Source organism: Coenobita brevimanus, chromosome 94 (assembly GCF_032717465.1).
Source record: "Coenobita brevimanus isolate Jiangsu-jjx chromosome 94, ASM3271746v2, whole genome shotgun sequence".
Taxonomy (NCBI): domain Eukaryota; kingdom Metazoa; phylum Arthropoda; class Malacostraca; order Decapoda; family Coenobitidae; genus Coenobita; species Coenobita brevimanus.
This window is the reverse complement of record NC_137047.1, coordinates 8,161,958-8,179,669: the sequence shown is the minus strand read 5'-3', so window position 1 is coordinate 8,179,669 and position 17,712 is coordinate 8,161,958. Positions and strand designations below refer to the sequence as shown.

The 17,712-nt window shown below is 41.7% G+C and overlaps 1 protein-coding gene across 1 annotated transcript; it reads right to left on the bottom strand.

Annotated features, from left to right (window-relative positions):
• Window positions 1-1,185: 1,185 nt before the first annotated feature.
• On the bottom strand, window positions 1,186-16,787 carry LOC145412905 (beta-1,3-glucan-binding protein-like). The gene is made up of 12 exons (XM_080282700.1): window positions 16,777-16,787; window positions 11,007-11,061; window positions 9,778-9,890; window positions 8,707-8,781; window positions 7,504-7,694; window positions 6,482-6,537; window positions 5,787-5,864; window positions 5,434-5,536; window positions 3,532-3,603; window positions 2,709-2,838; window positions 2,082-2,207; window positions 1,186-1,296 (listed from the first exon to the last, which is right to left on the bottom strand). The coding sequence occupies exons 2-12, from the start codon at window positions 11,053-11,055 to the stop codon at window positions 1,186-1,188; spliced, it is 1,104 nt and encodes a 367-aa protein (XP_080138826.1). The 5' UTR covers window positions 11,056-11,061; window positions 16,777-16,787.
• Between the last annotated feature and the right edge of the window lie 925 nt (window positions 16,788-17,712).

Genomic DNA, 17,712 nt, shown 5'->3' with positions numbered 1-17,712 from the left:
AATATTGAGAAATAGAGAAATATAATTGTTAGCCAGTTCGGCAATACAAGTGCATTTAATTATACAGTTAAATAATGTCAGGTTTAAAGAGTTTTCACTTCCTTACCCATACTCAATAAGGAGCCACAGTGGCCCGGTGATGACGTTTTTCCTGCGACCTGCAAGTGCCCCGAGACTAGGGTTCCAAACATGCAGTAGCGTACATTTACAGTGAAATCCAATGACTTTAACAGTATAGACTGACACACAAAGTCATTATTGCACCGACTTTTACAGTCATCACAAACCTGTATAGACTGACACAAACAAATCGTCATCATAACAGCAACTTTCACAATCACCACAAACTGACAAACAAACACAGTCATTATAACACAAAATTTAACTGTTTAACTGTTTAGACTGAAAAAAAAAAAAAAAAAGTTGCAACACAAATCTTTAAAATAATCACAAAACTGTACAGAATGACTAACAAACATCCTTTATAACACCGACTTTACAATTATCATTGAGTATTGACTGACACACAAACAGTCATTGAAAACCAACTTTCACAAACATCACTCTCCCTACAGACACTCATTCCAATTTGTACATAGCTAGCACAAGGAAGAGAAAATTCTGACTACCACACTTCCCTTCGGAATAAGGTCCACTCCTGCAGCATAGGCCTACTTCCTTTGAACAGTTACAATATTCTTACATGGAAAAAAATGAAGAGATAGCATGCACAATTTTTATTATTAGGAATCATGTGCGTCTCAAAGAAAGAGTACGTTGTGTACGTTTAATACCGTCATTCCCTGTATCGTGCTGAGCTCTCAAAAAAAAAAAAAAAAAAAAAAAAAAAAAAAAAAAAAATCACATTTCTTGAATCCCGGTTGTTAATACCAGTTTACTCTTGCCTTTAGACGATTATATTCAACTTAGGAAAAACCTCGAGTATTGAAGGGGTCTATTAAGGCTAGCTAACCCCTCCAGTTCGTAAAACCTGTCCAGAGCTGAATAAAATCGTCCTGACATCGCGAATAAAAAAAAAAAAAAAAAAAAAAAAGGGCATTCCCGGCCTTAATGGAGCTCATCTGTGCATAAAAGTGGCATATAAGTCAATCTTCTGAATTTGTTACATCACAGGACAAACTGTAAGCAGATGTGTTCAGCGGCAGGCTAAAGAGGAGGTGGAATCTACTGCTCAATGCTCTCCATTTTCCACACCTTCACGTAGTCTACCTCAAGGGCGGCATTCTCGCTGATTCGGCCCTCACCCTGCTCCCAAGTTGGCAGCCAATCACCACGCTAGGGAAAAAAAAAAAAAAAAAGAAAAAGGGAGCAGATAATATGAGGGGCAAGGAGGTAGAGGGAAATGAGAACAGTGAAAGAGACAGGGGTTAAAAAAAATATATGGCAAATATGAATAGTGAGTCAGAAACAGAGATACAAAAAATGACAAATGAGAAAAGGTAAATAGAAAGGGATTTTAAAAAATGGCGTGAGAAAATGTGAGATAAAAACATGGGTTGAAAAAATGTCAAATGGGAAGAGTGAAAGTAATATATGAAATAAGAACTACGGCAAATGAAAAATGTGGGATGACAATTGGGAGACAAAATTTGGCAAATGACAAAAAAGGAGTTAAGAGAGAAAGGGAAAAAATGGCAAATATGGGAGGGTGAGAGAAAGAGGAGTAAAAAGGTCAGGAAAAAATAGTAAGAACGTAGGGAGCTTTAAAATAAAATGATTGAATCTATTAATAAATAAATACACGTGTGAGAGAAGGATAAATTAAGAAAAATTGGGGTGAAATAAGCGCAAGTATGGGGAAAAGGTCATTCACCCTACCACGTGAGAAAATACACACCCAATCATGAACACATCCTTTCATACATCCATTCACATAAAACTCGTTCATTCATTCGTCCATTCATCCATCCGTCCACCCATCTATCCCTCTACCGATTAGTCTACCCATCCATCCATTCATTCATTCGTCCTTTCATCCATCCATCGATCAGCCCACCCATCCACCCACTCACCCATCCACCCATCCATCCACTCACCCAGCCAGCCATCCACCCACTCACCCCGTTCCAGAAGTCAAGGAAGGCCTGTGGAGAGGTGTTGGACCAGGGCTTGGAGGGGTTGGAGGGCACATTGTCGGGGAAGAACCCATTCGTACCGCCGACTGCCAGGTTCAAGATGATGTAGAACTGCGACCCAGAGGAAAAAAAAATATACACATGAAAAAAGGGAAAGTGGAAAAATATGTACTCGTCTATGAAAAAGGGAAAGAATAATATATATATACATGGAAAAGGGAAGCTGTGGGTGGGAAAGGAAGGATAGTGATCTAAAACTGCTGGCTAGTGCTGGAGAGGGAGGCCTTCATGTGGTGCCACTGATATGGCCAATTAGTGGAGCTAAAATGAGTTAGCTAAGCGTGATGTAGACCTGTGTGTGTTGGTGCTGGAAAAGGACACCTTCACGTGGTGGCACAGATATAGCCAGGCAGTGGAGCTACCCCTTCTATCTCCCGAAACGTAATGGGGGAAGATGGACTGCAGAACAAGAGCAACTTCGGCCTGCAGTCCACAGGGTTCACATTCACATGAACCAAGGACTACAATTAATGCCTGAATGAAAGAATGAATGCAATAACAGAAAATAATAAATAAAATGATCGACTGTAACCAATCATTCCTACGCGTCACCTTCTGGTCAAATGGAGCCATCTTGTCGCCGGCCACCCAGGGATTGTCGTACTGGCTGCCGAGGCCGCTGAAGTCCCAGAAGTTGGTGCCGGGGTCCACGGTCATCACCAGCATATCGTCCACGTAGAATCTGAGGGAGGGAGTGCGTCATCTACGTCAAACTACGATAAGCCATGATACAGAACGATACACAAAGACACAATGCAATACACCACGAATCTGAGGACGGGAGGGTGTCATCTGTGTCACATCAGGATATGCGATGATACAGAATGGTACACAAAGATACACGCCGATACACCACGAATCTGAGGGTGGGAGGGTGTCATCTGTGTCAAACCACGATAAGCGATAATACAGAAATATAATGAAAGATACGCTGCGATATACCACGAATCTGAGGGCGGGAAGGCGTCGTCTGTGTCACAGCAGGATTAGCGATAATACAGAAAGATACATAGAGTCACATAACGACACATAACGATAAACAAAGGGACAGTAAGATACATCAAGGCACGCTCTAATACAGCGACACACCAGGATATGAGATTCACTTCAGGACTACTTATTTTTTTTTTTACTGAGGAAGAATAACATAATTAAACGCATCAAAGTACTGTATACAACTGTCTGCGTGCACCATAATCTGTAAAATACTATCGGACGAAATGACAGGGTGCAATCATATGAAAGAACATACTTCATACACCTACTTTAAACGTCAGAAACAGCTTGGGTTTAGAGCTGTAAACTTATTGCATACACACATCGCGAAAAGAGCACAGTACCACCGATCCACCTCGACTCCCCCAGGACTACTCACCTCATATCGGTCTTGGTCCAGTCGAGGCGCCAGGTGTGGAAGCTGTTGGCGAAGGACCCGTCGTTGGCGGTGCTGTGGGACGAAAATGAAGTGTGAGAATTTGTAGTTTTGATTTTCTTTCGACAAGTTTTTAAAGCTTTTATTTGTTTTGAATTTTTCATATTTTTCGGCAGCATCAACTCCTCCAGTTCGGTGACGCCCTTTTATGCTGCTTGTTTCTGCTGTTACAAGATATTTCAACTTAGGTCAGTGGCAGAACGCTATATCCATCGCCTCCAGTTTGTTGTTCAAACCCAAGCAATCCTAACCCTCCAGTCTGAAAACAGTATATCATAAGATGAATAAAAATTGTTTGGACAGCAAAAATAATGCAATATTTACTCATCACACTGAACGGGATGAAATGGAGATCAAGAAGGTGCAGGCAAACCCCCGTCTCTGACAGTAATTTGCTGCCGAATGTGTTCCCAAACACTTCTTCCTTAGCGATTTATTTTTTGGATATGGCAGGTTAATACCCATTTGTATGTTATTTATGCAGAATATGGCGATATTGGAAGGATTTATGTAACAGACAAAAAGAACAACCAGATGTATTAAACAAAATAAATCACTTACGAAAAAGTGGTAGGGAGCTTCCACAACAGCTGTGAGTACGGGGCCTAATGCTCAAAAAAGTTCCGCAAATGACCGTCAGATATTGTGGGCTTGCATACATCACTATCTTTAATATGTCTGGATGATGATGATGATGATGATGATGATGATGATGGGAGGTAGACAGCGAGAGAGAAGACTAATTCCATCTAGCTGTTTATCACCTATCTACCGTATTTCATGGGAGTTAATGTAGATAATATATACGGTTGAGTTAGTGAGAATAACAGCACGAACAGACTGAAGATAATAATAACACTGTATGATGGTTATAATGTAGGTGGGTGGCCAGTGAGGTGAGTGTAGAAATAAATGTGAGAATAACATTAGCGTGCAAAAAAAGGCTATGAGGTTACAGCGAAATTAATCCACGTATAGTGATGATAGGTACTGATAAGGGGCTGCTTCAAGATTAGAGTGAGACGATGCATGATATGAAAGAAACGGTACATGATAAGAATGGGAACAGAATTATCCTTCTGGACCGGAACACAAACGCATTTACGATCCCTTCCCCTGTCGTCACTCGGTTTTCGATTTGCAGGAAGGACAAGGAGGCTGTCGAATCTTCCTCTTGTCTCCTGTTCCAAATTTATAAATATATCTCAGTTACAAGACGAAAAAAACTGTAGGTTCATAACTGTTTTCTACAGAATGATCAGGGAATGGTGTGTAAAATCTTCCCCTGCTTAGTTCTTCCTGTAAAAAATATACCTAAGTTACGACGGGGAAAAGTTGGTAATGAGAATACCACTTCTGGATAATATGCTAAATGGACAAAGTGACAATAATACACATTTCCATCTTAACTTGGCCCAGATTTTCGTCCTTTTGCAGCTTATTTAACGTAGTTCACTGGCAGAAAATAAAATAGACGGTGCTACGTTTCTATATTCCTTCCTGGCACTTCCTCGTGACTAGCATCATATTCTAGTGTTACTATACTGGTACAACTCAGTAATCTGGGTGGAGAGATGTCAGTTTTAGGCCAAGTCAAAGTAAAAAGAGGATAACTAGGCCAGGTTAGTTTGGATTAGTATTAAGTCATGTTAGGTTACGTAAGGATGGGTTAGGCTGGTTTAATACAGAATAGGTTGTTAGGTTTGGTTTGATTAGCATATGGGTGGTGAGGTTAGGTGAAGTTGGATTAATTTAGATGACGCAAATACTAACTAGAGGTGAGGTTAGGTGAGGTCAGGGAGGGTTAGATGAGGTTAGATTAGGTTAGAAGAAGCAAATACTGACTACTGCATGAAGGTCTTATCGTAGAAGTCGAGTGGCCAGTGAGGTCCCCAGTGCAGGGTGGAGCTGGCAGCCTGGTTACCGATGTCACCGTAGTGGTCGTTGCCTTTACACACACAAGTACAACAGTTAGTACATTATTACAGTACATTATTCTCACCCACGTTCAACAATTAGTACACTGCTCTTGTACATTATTCTAGACATGATCGTTCGTAGTTCTTGCCATAATCGACATTCTAAACATAACAGATAGTACATTATTTCACTACATCATTCTACATATGCCTGTCCATAATTTTAGACAATCAATTGGCAAAAACGAGTCTAAAAGTCCTGCTAATCCTACATCTCACCTCGAGACTCCACAATGCCGATTTCTCCGCTGGCAGGCCAGGGGCCATACGGCCAGTGGTAGGGCAGCATCCAGATAGCTGAGGGGGGTGGGAGACAGGGTAGGCGGGGTTATTATTATCATTATATTATTATTATTATTATTATTATTATTATTATTATATTTCCTTCATTCTTTCTTCGTTCTTCTGCCTACGGGTGACTTTACACTCCCTCTTCTGTCTTTCTTTCCTTCATACTTTCCTCTTCCTTCCGCCTGTGGGTGACTCTACACTAAGTGACAAGCCAAATGGTTTCCTGTACACCAGGAAACCATTTTCTACGCTGGGTGGTAACCATATAACCAAATCTTGGCACCTGGTGATTTAGTGGGTAGGCTAATTACGGTGCTCCAGTCGGACTGAGCCGGTGAAGGTTTATATCCATGGGTGGTTGGGGTTTATTGCTCACGTAATGCCACACATCGATTAGTGAGGCTGGTCACTCTCATCTTAAAGTCAGGACCAACTTGCCTATGGGCTCCTACGCTCCTCATGGGGCAACGTAGGATTGGATGATGGATGAATGAAAGACTGATTATTATTATTATTATCATTACCTCTCTTTCTCTCTCTCTCTCTCTCTCTCTCTCTCTCTCTCTCTCTCTCTCACACACACACACACACACACACACACACACACACACACTACTACTCACCAGGCCAGAGCCAGTCTCCACGGGGCATCTTCGCACGCACTTCAATACGTCCATATCTGCATTAAAAAGGTCAGTTGTTAGGATGCCATGTATATCATCATCATCATTAATAACATCATCATCCTTATCATCATTATCATTATCATCATCACTGTCATCAACATCATCTTCATCGTCAGCATTATGTGTCTCCTAATCTGAATATAAACGTTCAGACACGGCATGGGAATAAGCAAGAAAAGAAAAATTACTTTATCACATTGATAGGGTTAAACTTAATCACTAGTGTGTGTGTGTGTGTGTGTGTGTGTGTGTGTGTGTGTGTGTGTGTGTGTGTGTGTGTGTGTGTGTGTGTGTGTGTGTGTGTGTGTGTGTGTGTGTGTGTGTGTGTGTGTGTGTGAAAATAATGTGGAAAATGTTTAAATAAGTGCTGTGCCAATAATGAAAGCTAAAGTCCTTCTGTGACCGAAGCATGGCATTCATGATAGGGCTGACGAGTAAATGTGTAAAATGTGAGTGTGTAAAAATCTGCAAACATGCATAAAAAGTCTAAACATGCAAAAAAGCTGTAAATATATGAAACTTATACCACAGCCTGGCACTCATGTCGGGGTTGACGAGTAATATTATGTAAAATGTTTATATATTTAGTTTTTGAGTTATATGCCCTGTCCCTTTTTTGGTCAATACGAGCCAAGGCGTTGCCCCTGGGTAGAGGACTTAGGTTTTTGAAGCGTGTAGCACTTTATGACTGGATGCCCTTCCTGATGTCTAGCAATGACCCTTGGCTGGACTCGAACCTCAGATCCCTCGGTCAAGCGCCCTAACTCACTGAGCCACGGCTGGTACAACCAGCGGGGTGACAGGAGAGCGCTACCTTTCCCGGCATGGCAGCTTACCTGGGCGAGGCGCGAACTCACGACTCTTCGCTCCCGAGTCAGACGCTTTACCTCTGAACCACCATCTCTCAAAATATGCGTAAATATGCGTAAAAAGAAACGTGTAAAAAAAACTGTAAATACCTGAAGGCAAAGTCCTTCTGCGTCCTCAGCCTGGCACTCATGACGGGGTTGACGAGGTTGATTGGGGTGCCGACGCGGCTACAGCCGTAGTAAGAATTGCCGGTACACACGTCACCGCGGCCGTTCATGCCCCACAGGTTCAAATCACCGCTGCTTAGGAACGCCTCGTCCTTCCACCGTGATGTTAGTTCCTGTGGTGATAGACAGATAAATATATGGAGATAAATAGGTAGATAGTCAGATCGATAGTTAGACAGACTGACAGATATATGGTTAAAAAGATAGACAGACAGCCTGACTGACTGACTGACGGATGGTAAAACAGACATACAAATTGATAGGTAGGTAGGTAGGTAGAGAGAGAGAGAGAGAGAGAGAGAGAGAGAATTCAGGCTGTTGGCAGGCTTCTTTGTTCCGTACTCCACCACACATGGCGCTACGCTTTGACGGCATTAATACCCACCGTCTATTCAATGATATGACAAGGATAACTCAGGGTTGGAGCAGTGTTACTTGCCAGAAATGTTTAAACTGATTGCTTGTATTCTAAGTAATTTTTTGTATATAAGAATAAGTAAATGGAATAAAGAACTTTGTATTGACAATGATTTTATCTCCCACCATTATAGAAATTAGCACACACACACACACACATACACACGCACCTCAAAAATCAAAGCTCACTGAACACAATAAAGTTAACTCTTGCGTCTTGCCCTATTACGTTTGACAGCCAAAAGACTCCACAATTACAGCTTTTTAATGTTTCTGATACCGACTATTACAGCTTCAGAATTTTCGCTGGCACTGATACCGAATTTTCACTGTTAATGATCCCGAATTTCCCGTTACATACAGGTACTCGTCACAGTTACCGCCACAAAAGTTCTCACTGTTACTTATACCAACTATTCCCTGTCATCAGCACCAAGTGATCCCCTTTACTGACACCAAAGCTTTGAGTGTTAATGATACCGGTACAAAATTTTCACTGTTACAGCCACTGAACCTCTACCGATCCTGACCTTTTCAAACTTATCCCTACTTTTCACCGTCACACCTGCTGAATTTTCACTGATCCCAACTTTCACCGTAACTGATATCGAAGCTTCCTCATCAGAGAAACTGAATTTTCACTGACACCTCTTCACCGTAGCTAATATCTGATTTTCACCGTCACTGAATTTCACCGCTGGTACTCACGGGCCTGATGAAGAGCGTGGAACCTCTGGTGTAACTGACGCTGCGGTTGTTCACGTACACTTGGAACTCCCAATTCTGTGCAGAGAGGGAGAGAGGCAGGGGTGAGATTGGCGAACAAATTGGCGATCGATTCTCTGTCGTAACTTAGGATTTGGTTCTGAAGGAAGGATAACGAGAAACACTGCGCCGTCTTCCCATGTCTGTTGTTCCTTCTACAGAAAAAAAAAAAAATTACGAGAGAAATACTATCGAAGGTTACCTTTTATTTTTTAGGACAGGGAAGGGAGAGTGCAAAATCTTCCTCCGCGTGTCTAGTTCTTCCTGCAAAAAAGTAAATAAATAAATCAAGTCTAGGGTTACGACAGGGAAACGATCGCAAATGACCCCCGAACATAGACTTACGATCAATTCAAAGTCGTAACTAAGATTATAAGAGGGATAAGGTTAGACTTGTAACTACCTCATCTGTTCCGTAAATTCCAAGATGTAAAACCTCCTGATATGCAACCACCTTATCTCTTCAGAAAATGTGACGCCATGAAACCAATCAAATGTAACTACCTTATCCATTTGCTTTAAAATATAAAAAAAAACTGATAAACTGTTATTATCATTATCATCATCATCTCTAGCTGAGCCTTTCTCCTTAACGAGAACCATGACAGAACCGCTTCCAGGCTACAATGTCCTTATAACCCTCATAACTCCCTATCACTCTTCTCTCTAATATTTCTCACCAACATACAGTAATTCACTCTTATCTTCCACAGCATATACAGCCGTTCTTTTCCAACAATACTGTCAGTGTTACTCACAAATACTTCCCTTAGCAACCATTCTGTTAGCATATTTCTATTTCTAATATGTCTAAATCATCTCATTGCATTTCTCTTTATCCACCTAGTAATTCACATCTCATCAATAAAACGCAAGAAACTGGTTCATGATGAAATGTAAACTAGTCTGTTGTCTTGTAATTTAATGCTATGATGGAATGATTAGTGTTTCAGTGAGTTTGATCGTAAAAGAAAAAAAAAAAAGCTGAAAACAAAAGCAGAACGCAGCACGCACCCCTCCGCCGGACATGGTAAGCTCGTGCTCCCAGACGTCATGGTCTAGGTAGTCAAACTCGTCGTTGAAGATAAGGCAGGGGAAGGCGGTGCAGTCCTCGGGGGCCACCACGTCTGACAGGCGGGAAATACGGACACACGTGAATTAATAAAAAGGCTTAAGACTTGACTAAAACTGGATCGTACGGCTGAAGACTACTGACTAAACTGAACTAAATGAGTAAGGTGATTGAACTAAAACGGACTGACTAAATAAAACCCATCTGATGCAATAAAAATGCTGAACGAAGTATAATGTATATTTGGAGGAACTACACCTCTTAATAACGCAACGTGCTGTGGGTACTCTTAAGGTTCTTGTGGGTACATACATACTGTACATACATACATACACACAAACATCTATCTACCTATATATCTATATACCTATATCTATCTATCTATCCATCTATCTATGTGTGTGAGTGTGTGTGTGTGTGTGTGTGTGTGTGTGTGTGTGTGTGTGTGTGTGTGTGTGTGTGTGTGTGTGTGTCTAACTGTCCTCTAACCACTCAATACCTTTGAACGAGGTATTAGGTAAGGGAAAAGGTAAATGTAATTACTGAAGAGGATGGATGGCTGTATAGGCGTATCGATAAATCGATACATACACAGTTACTTTACTGATGTGTCCTTAAAGAAACATGAAGATTTAAAAGGCTGAATATTTCTCTTACTTGCTGTAACGTTCCAGCTATTGTGATATAAGAAAAAAATTCATCATCATCATCATCATCATCATGTTCACTACCACCACCACCACCATCACTATGATCATCATCATCATCACTACCGTCCCTATCATCACCATCATCTTCACTACCACCACCACCACCACCACCACCATCACTATGATCATCATCATCATCAACATCAGTGCTATCACCACTACCACCATCATTACCATCATCATCATCATCATCATCGTCAGTACCATAACCACCACTACCATTATCATCATCATCATCATCATCATCATCGTCAGTACTAGCAGTACCATCACTATCTCTATCATCATCATCATCATCATCATCATCATCATCATCATCAAATACTATGGTAAATTCCGTATTCAGAGAGCTCCAGACGCTCAGACAGTATCATACATTCAACCTTCTGCAGTCACATATCTATCTTATTCTAGAAATAACCTATGGAATCATCACCATCTACACCACAGCAGAGACTCACCAGCGGCAAGCGCCCCTCCAACCAGCAGCAGTAAACAGAGGATCCTCATCTTGGTCTGTGGAGTCAGGGGAAGCTAGGTTACATTAAGGGAAGTTAGGTTGGGTTAGGTTATTTTAGGTTGGATTAGGTTATATTGGGTTACAAAAGATTGGGTTAGGTTAGGACAGGTTAGATTAGATTACGTTAGAAGTTGGGTTAGTTTGGCTAAGGTTAGGTTAAGTTAGGTTAAATTGGTGTGTGACAGTTTTGACATAGGGCGTGAGGGAGGCATAGGATGGTGTGGGTGAGGTGTACACTGCGGAGGTAAGGGTGAAGGCGTAGAGGTGTGGGCGAAGAGGAAAAGGAAGGGAAGAAGAGGAGAAGGAGTTAGAGAAGAGAGGGTGGGGGAGAAGAAGAGAAGGTGAAAGAAAAAACGTAGAGAGAAGTGAATGTGGGTGGGAAGAGAAGGTGGGGAAGAAGAGGAGAAGGTGGGGGAGAAGAGGAAAAAGTGGGGGAGAAGAGAAGATGGGAGAGAAGAAGAGAAGGCAGGGGAGAACAGGAGGGGAGGGGCGGTACACAGAGTCTGGGTGTATGAGTGGGGGAGGTATGGTAAAACATGACGTGAGTGACGACGACAAACAAACGTGAGAAAAATGTAGACACTCGGGAAATGAAGTGTCAGAAGAGAGAAGCTTGGGATATACAGCAATGAGGGAATGATGGAGTTATGGAGGAAACACACGTGAAGGAATGGTGGGGGGAGTGGAAGAAAGCTGTGACAGTGAGGGAGTTAAAGACACAAACAATAACAGCGAGAAAAAAAAAAATCTGAGAATGGAAGAAACAAGGGAAAACGGAATGAGAAAATGGGAAAAACAATAGATTAAGATTAGGGGGGAGGCACAGGGGGTGGGAAAAGAGGAAAGACAAGGGAGACCAGAGTGAGAAAAGATGAAAGAAAAAGAAAACGAGTAATGAACTGGCCAAGAAGGAATCGAAGAAAAGGATGTCTGGAGAATAAAGAGATGGCGTGAGAGGAGAGGTGAGGGGGGGGTGAGAGGTCAAGGTGAGAGGCAGGGAGGACTTACGTGACAGGATGCGAGGAGCAGATAGTGAAGGACCTGGGACGAAAGAAAGAAATAAAAGAACAGGAAAGGAACAGTTTAGGCAGGCAAAAGGAGAGAAACAAAAGCAAGCCTCAGGGAAAGAAAAGAGATTGAGAAATAAGAAATATACGGAAGACAGGCTGAGAAAGGAAAATATAAATTGAACTGGAAATTAAAATATAGGAGAAAGAGATAAAAACAGATCTGGGAGTAGGTAAAGCTCTTTAAAATATAACGGAAATAAAACAGACATTACTGGGGGAAAGCAAACAATAACAACTAAGAAAAACACATGTGATAAAGGATGATGACGAAGAGAGGAAAGTGAGGGACAGGGGAAGGGGGAGCGAAAGTTGGCATAAGAGTGCGTAACACATAACATAGATAATATGGGGGAAAATGGGGAACATATATGAAAGGGTTAAAATGACGACGAGGTTAGTGAGAAGCGGGGGAAGGCTGGGGTAAGAAGAAATGACTGGGTGAAAGAAATAATACAGCAGAAGACAGACGCCGGGTTGAGGAATGATGGTGAAAAAAGAAAAGAAAAGAAGAGGATACAATGACGAAGCTAAAATGGAACACAAAGGACAACTGAAGGGTACTTACAGTTCAATGTCAAGGCAACGAATAGGAGTGAAACAAATTTTTGGTATTACAAAAGACAAACAAAAATATCAGTGGGAAGATAAAAAAAGAAATTGATGCAACATGAAGGAGCACATGTAGCAGCAGTATTTGCTGTAACCCACGTTCATCTCAATATGGACACAGTAGACTGCATGCTGAGGCTGTCTCCTCTCCCGCAGTCTACCATCCCTCTTTCAGGGTATAGAAAGGGAACTGAGGGACGCTGCATAACCTGGCAGCGGAGCCACCCAGCTACTTTAGTGCCACCACGTGAAGGCACCTGTCTCCAGCACCAAAGAGAACAAAAATAATTATTTCTACATACAAGATAAATCGTGGTGACATGATGCAGGTTTCCTGTGTCTTACCATGATAATCGTATCCTCTCTCCTCGGCGCACCAACACACAATCCTTCTTCACCTCTACGACGTTTCATTTAATTCTTGCTGACCTTACACGTTGTTAGGCCTATTCAGCTTTGACGGAATTCTGGTAGTGCAGGGACTGAAGACGGCAATACCCAACCTCTCAGTTCGAAAAGTCTCAACCCTACCAATCTGGTGACGTCTTTTTTAGTTTATTACTCCTACCTCCAGCTAATTTTATTACCTCGCCCGGACGGAGTCCGGCAAAGTATTGTTTTTGTTGGGGTTTGTTTTGTTTTGTTTGTTTGCTTCCTTGTTGCAACATTACGGAAAAACAGTTGAATGAAATTACATGAAACTTTCAGAATATGTGGCCAGTGGTCCCAAAAGAAAGTGATATAATTTTGGAGGTAATCGAGTGACTCTGAAAGGTCAAAATCAAGGTCACGGATATTCAACGGGCCAGAACTTGAAACCAGTTGAAGACAGTGATATTTACTATTAAGAACATGCAGGAACTCGCATTATGGGCTTTCATTTGGCACCAAGACATTGAGTGACCTTGAAAGGTTAAGCTCAAGGTCACGGATATTCAGGGGGCCATAACTCGAAACGCGCTGAAGACAGATATTCACTATTATCAACACACGGGAAGTCCCGCATGGGATTTTACTTGGTACCATGACGTTTGACCGTAAGTGGCCTTGAAAAGACAAACTCCTGGTCACGGATATTCAAGGGGCTATAACTCGAAACTCGTTGAAGATAGATATTTATTATTATCAAGATATAGGAAGTCTCAAACTGGCTTTCATTTGACACCATGACCTTTGACCCTGAGTCACCTTGAAAGGTCAGACGCAAGATAACGGATATTCAGAGGGCGAAACTTGAAAACATTTGCGCCATTACCTTAGACTTCAATAGTGTACTGATAATAAATGGCAGTAACGATTAAGTATTTAACAGCAACAAAAAAGCTGCTGTCAGGCGACGTCTGTTGTGCCTGGCACGACTTGTTGACCTTTGGAGTGACTTTTTCCCACTGGAGTGGTAGGATACAACTTCCATTAACTCTCTCATTTCAAGAAGTTTATTAATACTGTCTGTAGGTTGCAAGAATAAATCAATAAAACAAATAAAAAAAATGAAATAAGAATCTATCAATAAAGTACGAACGAATAAATAAATAAAAGAATAAATAAAAAAACAAAACTCAATGAAGCCATTATCAAGCACACGAATCAAAACAACTCGTCATCGAACTGAAAGGGCTTTTCTGAATAAAATCACCTGCAAATGGCAAGGACAAAAAGTCACCAGCCTATCAATGGGTGCTGGAGAGGGACGCCTTCACGCGTTGGCCAGGTCACTCAACAGCCTGGTTATACAAACATTCTTCAACTGCTTCCCTATCCCCCGAAGGGAGGCTGGTGAACTGCAGGAGAATATCAGCTTACGCCTGTAGTCCACCGGGCTCACGTTTCAGATGAGCCTGGGACTATGGCAACTCTAATGAAATCATTTTAACTTGGCCAAAATCTTCATCCTTTGGCAGCTTAGTTCACGTAGCTCAGTCACCGAAAAAGACAATACTGTGGTTCTACATCCTTTCTGCAGCATTTCATCGTGATTAGCATCAGTATTTTTGTGTTACTCTATTGTAATAACTCAGCATTCAGGATGGACGGATGGCAATTTTAGGCCAAGATGAAGTGAAGAGAGTGGAATACCTTATCGTCGCGCTCCCTAGTAATTCACTGTTAACTAGAAAGCATTCAGAGAGCGCCATTGCCATGATAAAGGATGCGGATCCGGATCCGGATCCGTGAAGATAGGATCCGGATCCGCTGCAAAATTAACTCAATTCTTTCTTGGCCCATGACCCACTCTTCCACAAAATGTCACTGAAATTCACGGAGAACTTTTGGAGATATTGTGCGGGATATTCGGCATCCGGATCCGGATCCGACCCAAAATTTAAACAATTCTTCCTTTGCCCATGGTTCACCCTTCCACAATATTTCACTGAAATTCGTTGAAAACTTTTGGAGATATCGTCTGGACAAACAAGACAGAAAGAAAACATACGTGAATACATGACTTCCTCCAGCTTCGTCGGCGGAGGTAATAAATACGGTATCTCTTTATCTTCATTGTAATATATCGTATCTGTTGATTATCGTGTACACTGTTTTGTTATCGAGGGTATCAGGTCCATTATCAGACCTCTTGTTCTTCTCCTGATCAGGTTATCGTGGAGAAAGAAATACACGATTACTTAGACGAATGAAATATACTCCTGCATCTGCCATAATAATAATATAATAATAATAATAATAATAATAAACACAAAATGTAGTACTAACAGCAGTAGAAGTAAAATAAATAAATAAATAAAAAAGTCTGCCACCATCGTAGAGCTGAGGTTCAGGTTCAAGGAGAACAAAGGTGAAGGGGAGAGCCACGGGCAAGAGGGGGGGGGGGAAGGGATCCGCATGTCCGGTAAGAAAAAAACAATCTCTTCTTTAACTTGTAAATAATTCTTTAACTTGTAAATTAACTAATAAATAAAAAAACTTTTAAAATTTACCCTGAAAACTTGTTAATAACTCGTAAATAATTCTGTACCTTGTAGAAACTCACCCAAACCAAACCTAACTCGGGCATAGTTTGAACCTAACCCAGGCATAGTTTGAACCTAACCCGGGCATACTTTGAACCAAACCCGGGCGTACTTTGAACCAAACCCGGACATACTCTGAACCTAATCTACACTCACCCCTTCCCTGCAAGACGGGTTTACTCAACTGAATAAAATCGTCTGGCGGCGGAAAGAATAAAGTAATGAATGTGTCCCTGTGATTATCCAAAACAGCATATATTTTGAAGGGGTTGAATCCAAAACAACATATATTGAAAGGGATGAATCCAAAACAACATATATTGAAGGAGCTGAATCCAAAACAATATATATTGAAGGAGCTGAATCCAAAACAGCATATGTATATTAAAGGGATGAATTTAAAAAAGCATACATTTTGAAGGGGTTGAATTCAAAAAGCATATATACTAAAGGGTTAAATCCAAAACAGCACACAGTATGCATACTGAAAGGCTGAATCCAAAACAGCATAAACATTGAAGGGATTAACAGCAAAATAAGTAAAATACAAAGGTAATGAAGTTCTTTTTACCTTAATTTGGGCCAGATTTCCGTTCCGTTGCATTTCATTTAACTTGGCTCAGTGGTAAAGACAATGCTGCATCTCTACATCCTTTCCCCAGCACTTCTTCGTGACTGGCATAATATTTTAAGGTTAATCTACTGTTACAACTCAACACTGAAGTTGGAGATATGGCAGTTTTAGGCCAAGCTTGAGTAAAATGAGTATTATCAAGACAACAACTCTACATTCCTTCCACTGCACTTCTTCGTGACTGGCATCATTCTCTAGTGTTAATCCACTGTGACAACTCAGCATCGAAAATGGGGAGATGGCAATTTTAAAGCAAGCTAGAGTAGAATGAGTATTATCAAGGCTACGACTCTACATCCCTTCTATAAGACTTCTTCGTGACTGAATTAATTTCTAAGTGTGAATTTACTTCCACAACTCAACAATGACGAAGGAGGAGAAGGTAATCTTAGACCAAGTTACAGTGAAAGGAGTATATCAAGGACTTACTGTACCCGTGAAGTGAAGTGAGGGGACGCACCTTGGAGCCCGGGACTATTATACTCTCCAGGTGGTGGGGACTGGAGAGGAGACTGCGGGTGGAGGGACATGCGCAGTGATGACCTTGTGATGCTGAGAAGGGAGGGAGGGGTTAGGAAGTGGTGGAGGGGAGGGTAATCGAGGAGTAGAGGTAGGGGAGAGATGTGGAGAGGAGAGGGAGGGTGACTGAGGGGTACAGATGGAGAGGTGGTGGGGATTGATGGGGGAGGGGGGGCTGACTGAAGAGTGGAGGTGGAGGGGTGGAGATTGGAAGAAAGAAGAGGGGGTGGAATGGTGGAGGAAGGGTGGGGGGGCTGAGGAGAAAAGATGGGGGAGAGTGAACCGTTGAAGGGAGGGAGGGGGTCTGAAATAGAAACAACACTGCAGCTAATGATGACCATTATCTGGTGAAAAAAGTTAGGCTATGTAGGATTGATATGTCACGCCATGTCGGGCTTATTCTCTCTCACTCTCTCTCTCTCACTTCCGCTCACTCACTCAATCACTCACTCACCCTGTCGCTCACTCACTCTCGTTAACTCGTTCATTCTCACTCAGTCACTCTCTCACTTCCGTTCAATCTCAATCACTGACTCACTCTCACTCACTGACTCACTCACTCCCAGTCACTCACTTTCACTCTCACTCACTTATGCACTCACTCACTCACACATTGTAACCCATTCACACACCCACTCACTCACTCTCATTTACTGTATTTCGTAAATGGCCCCATCCATCAGACATAGCCCAAACAATTTCATTTCATTATATCTTGCAAAAAGTGGCTTTAAGTGACTAGGAATGCTGTAAAAATCACTTACTATTTTCGCTGAGGTGCCAGCTCTTGTTCCACTACTTTACTGCCTTACAATTGATTTCTCAGTTGGAGCTTACAGTAGACGC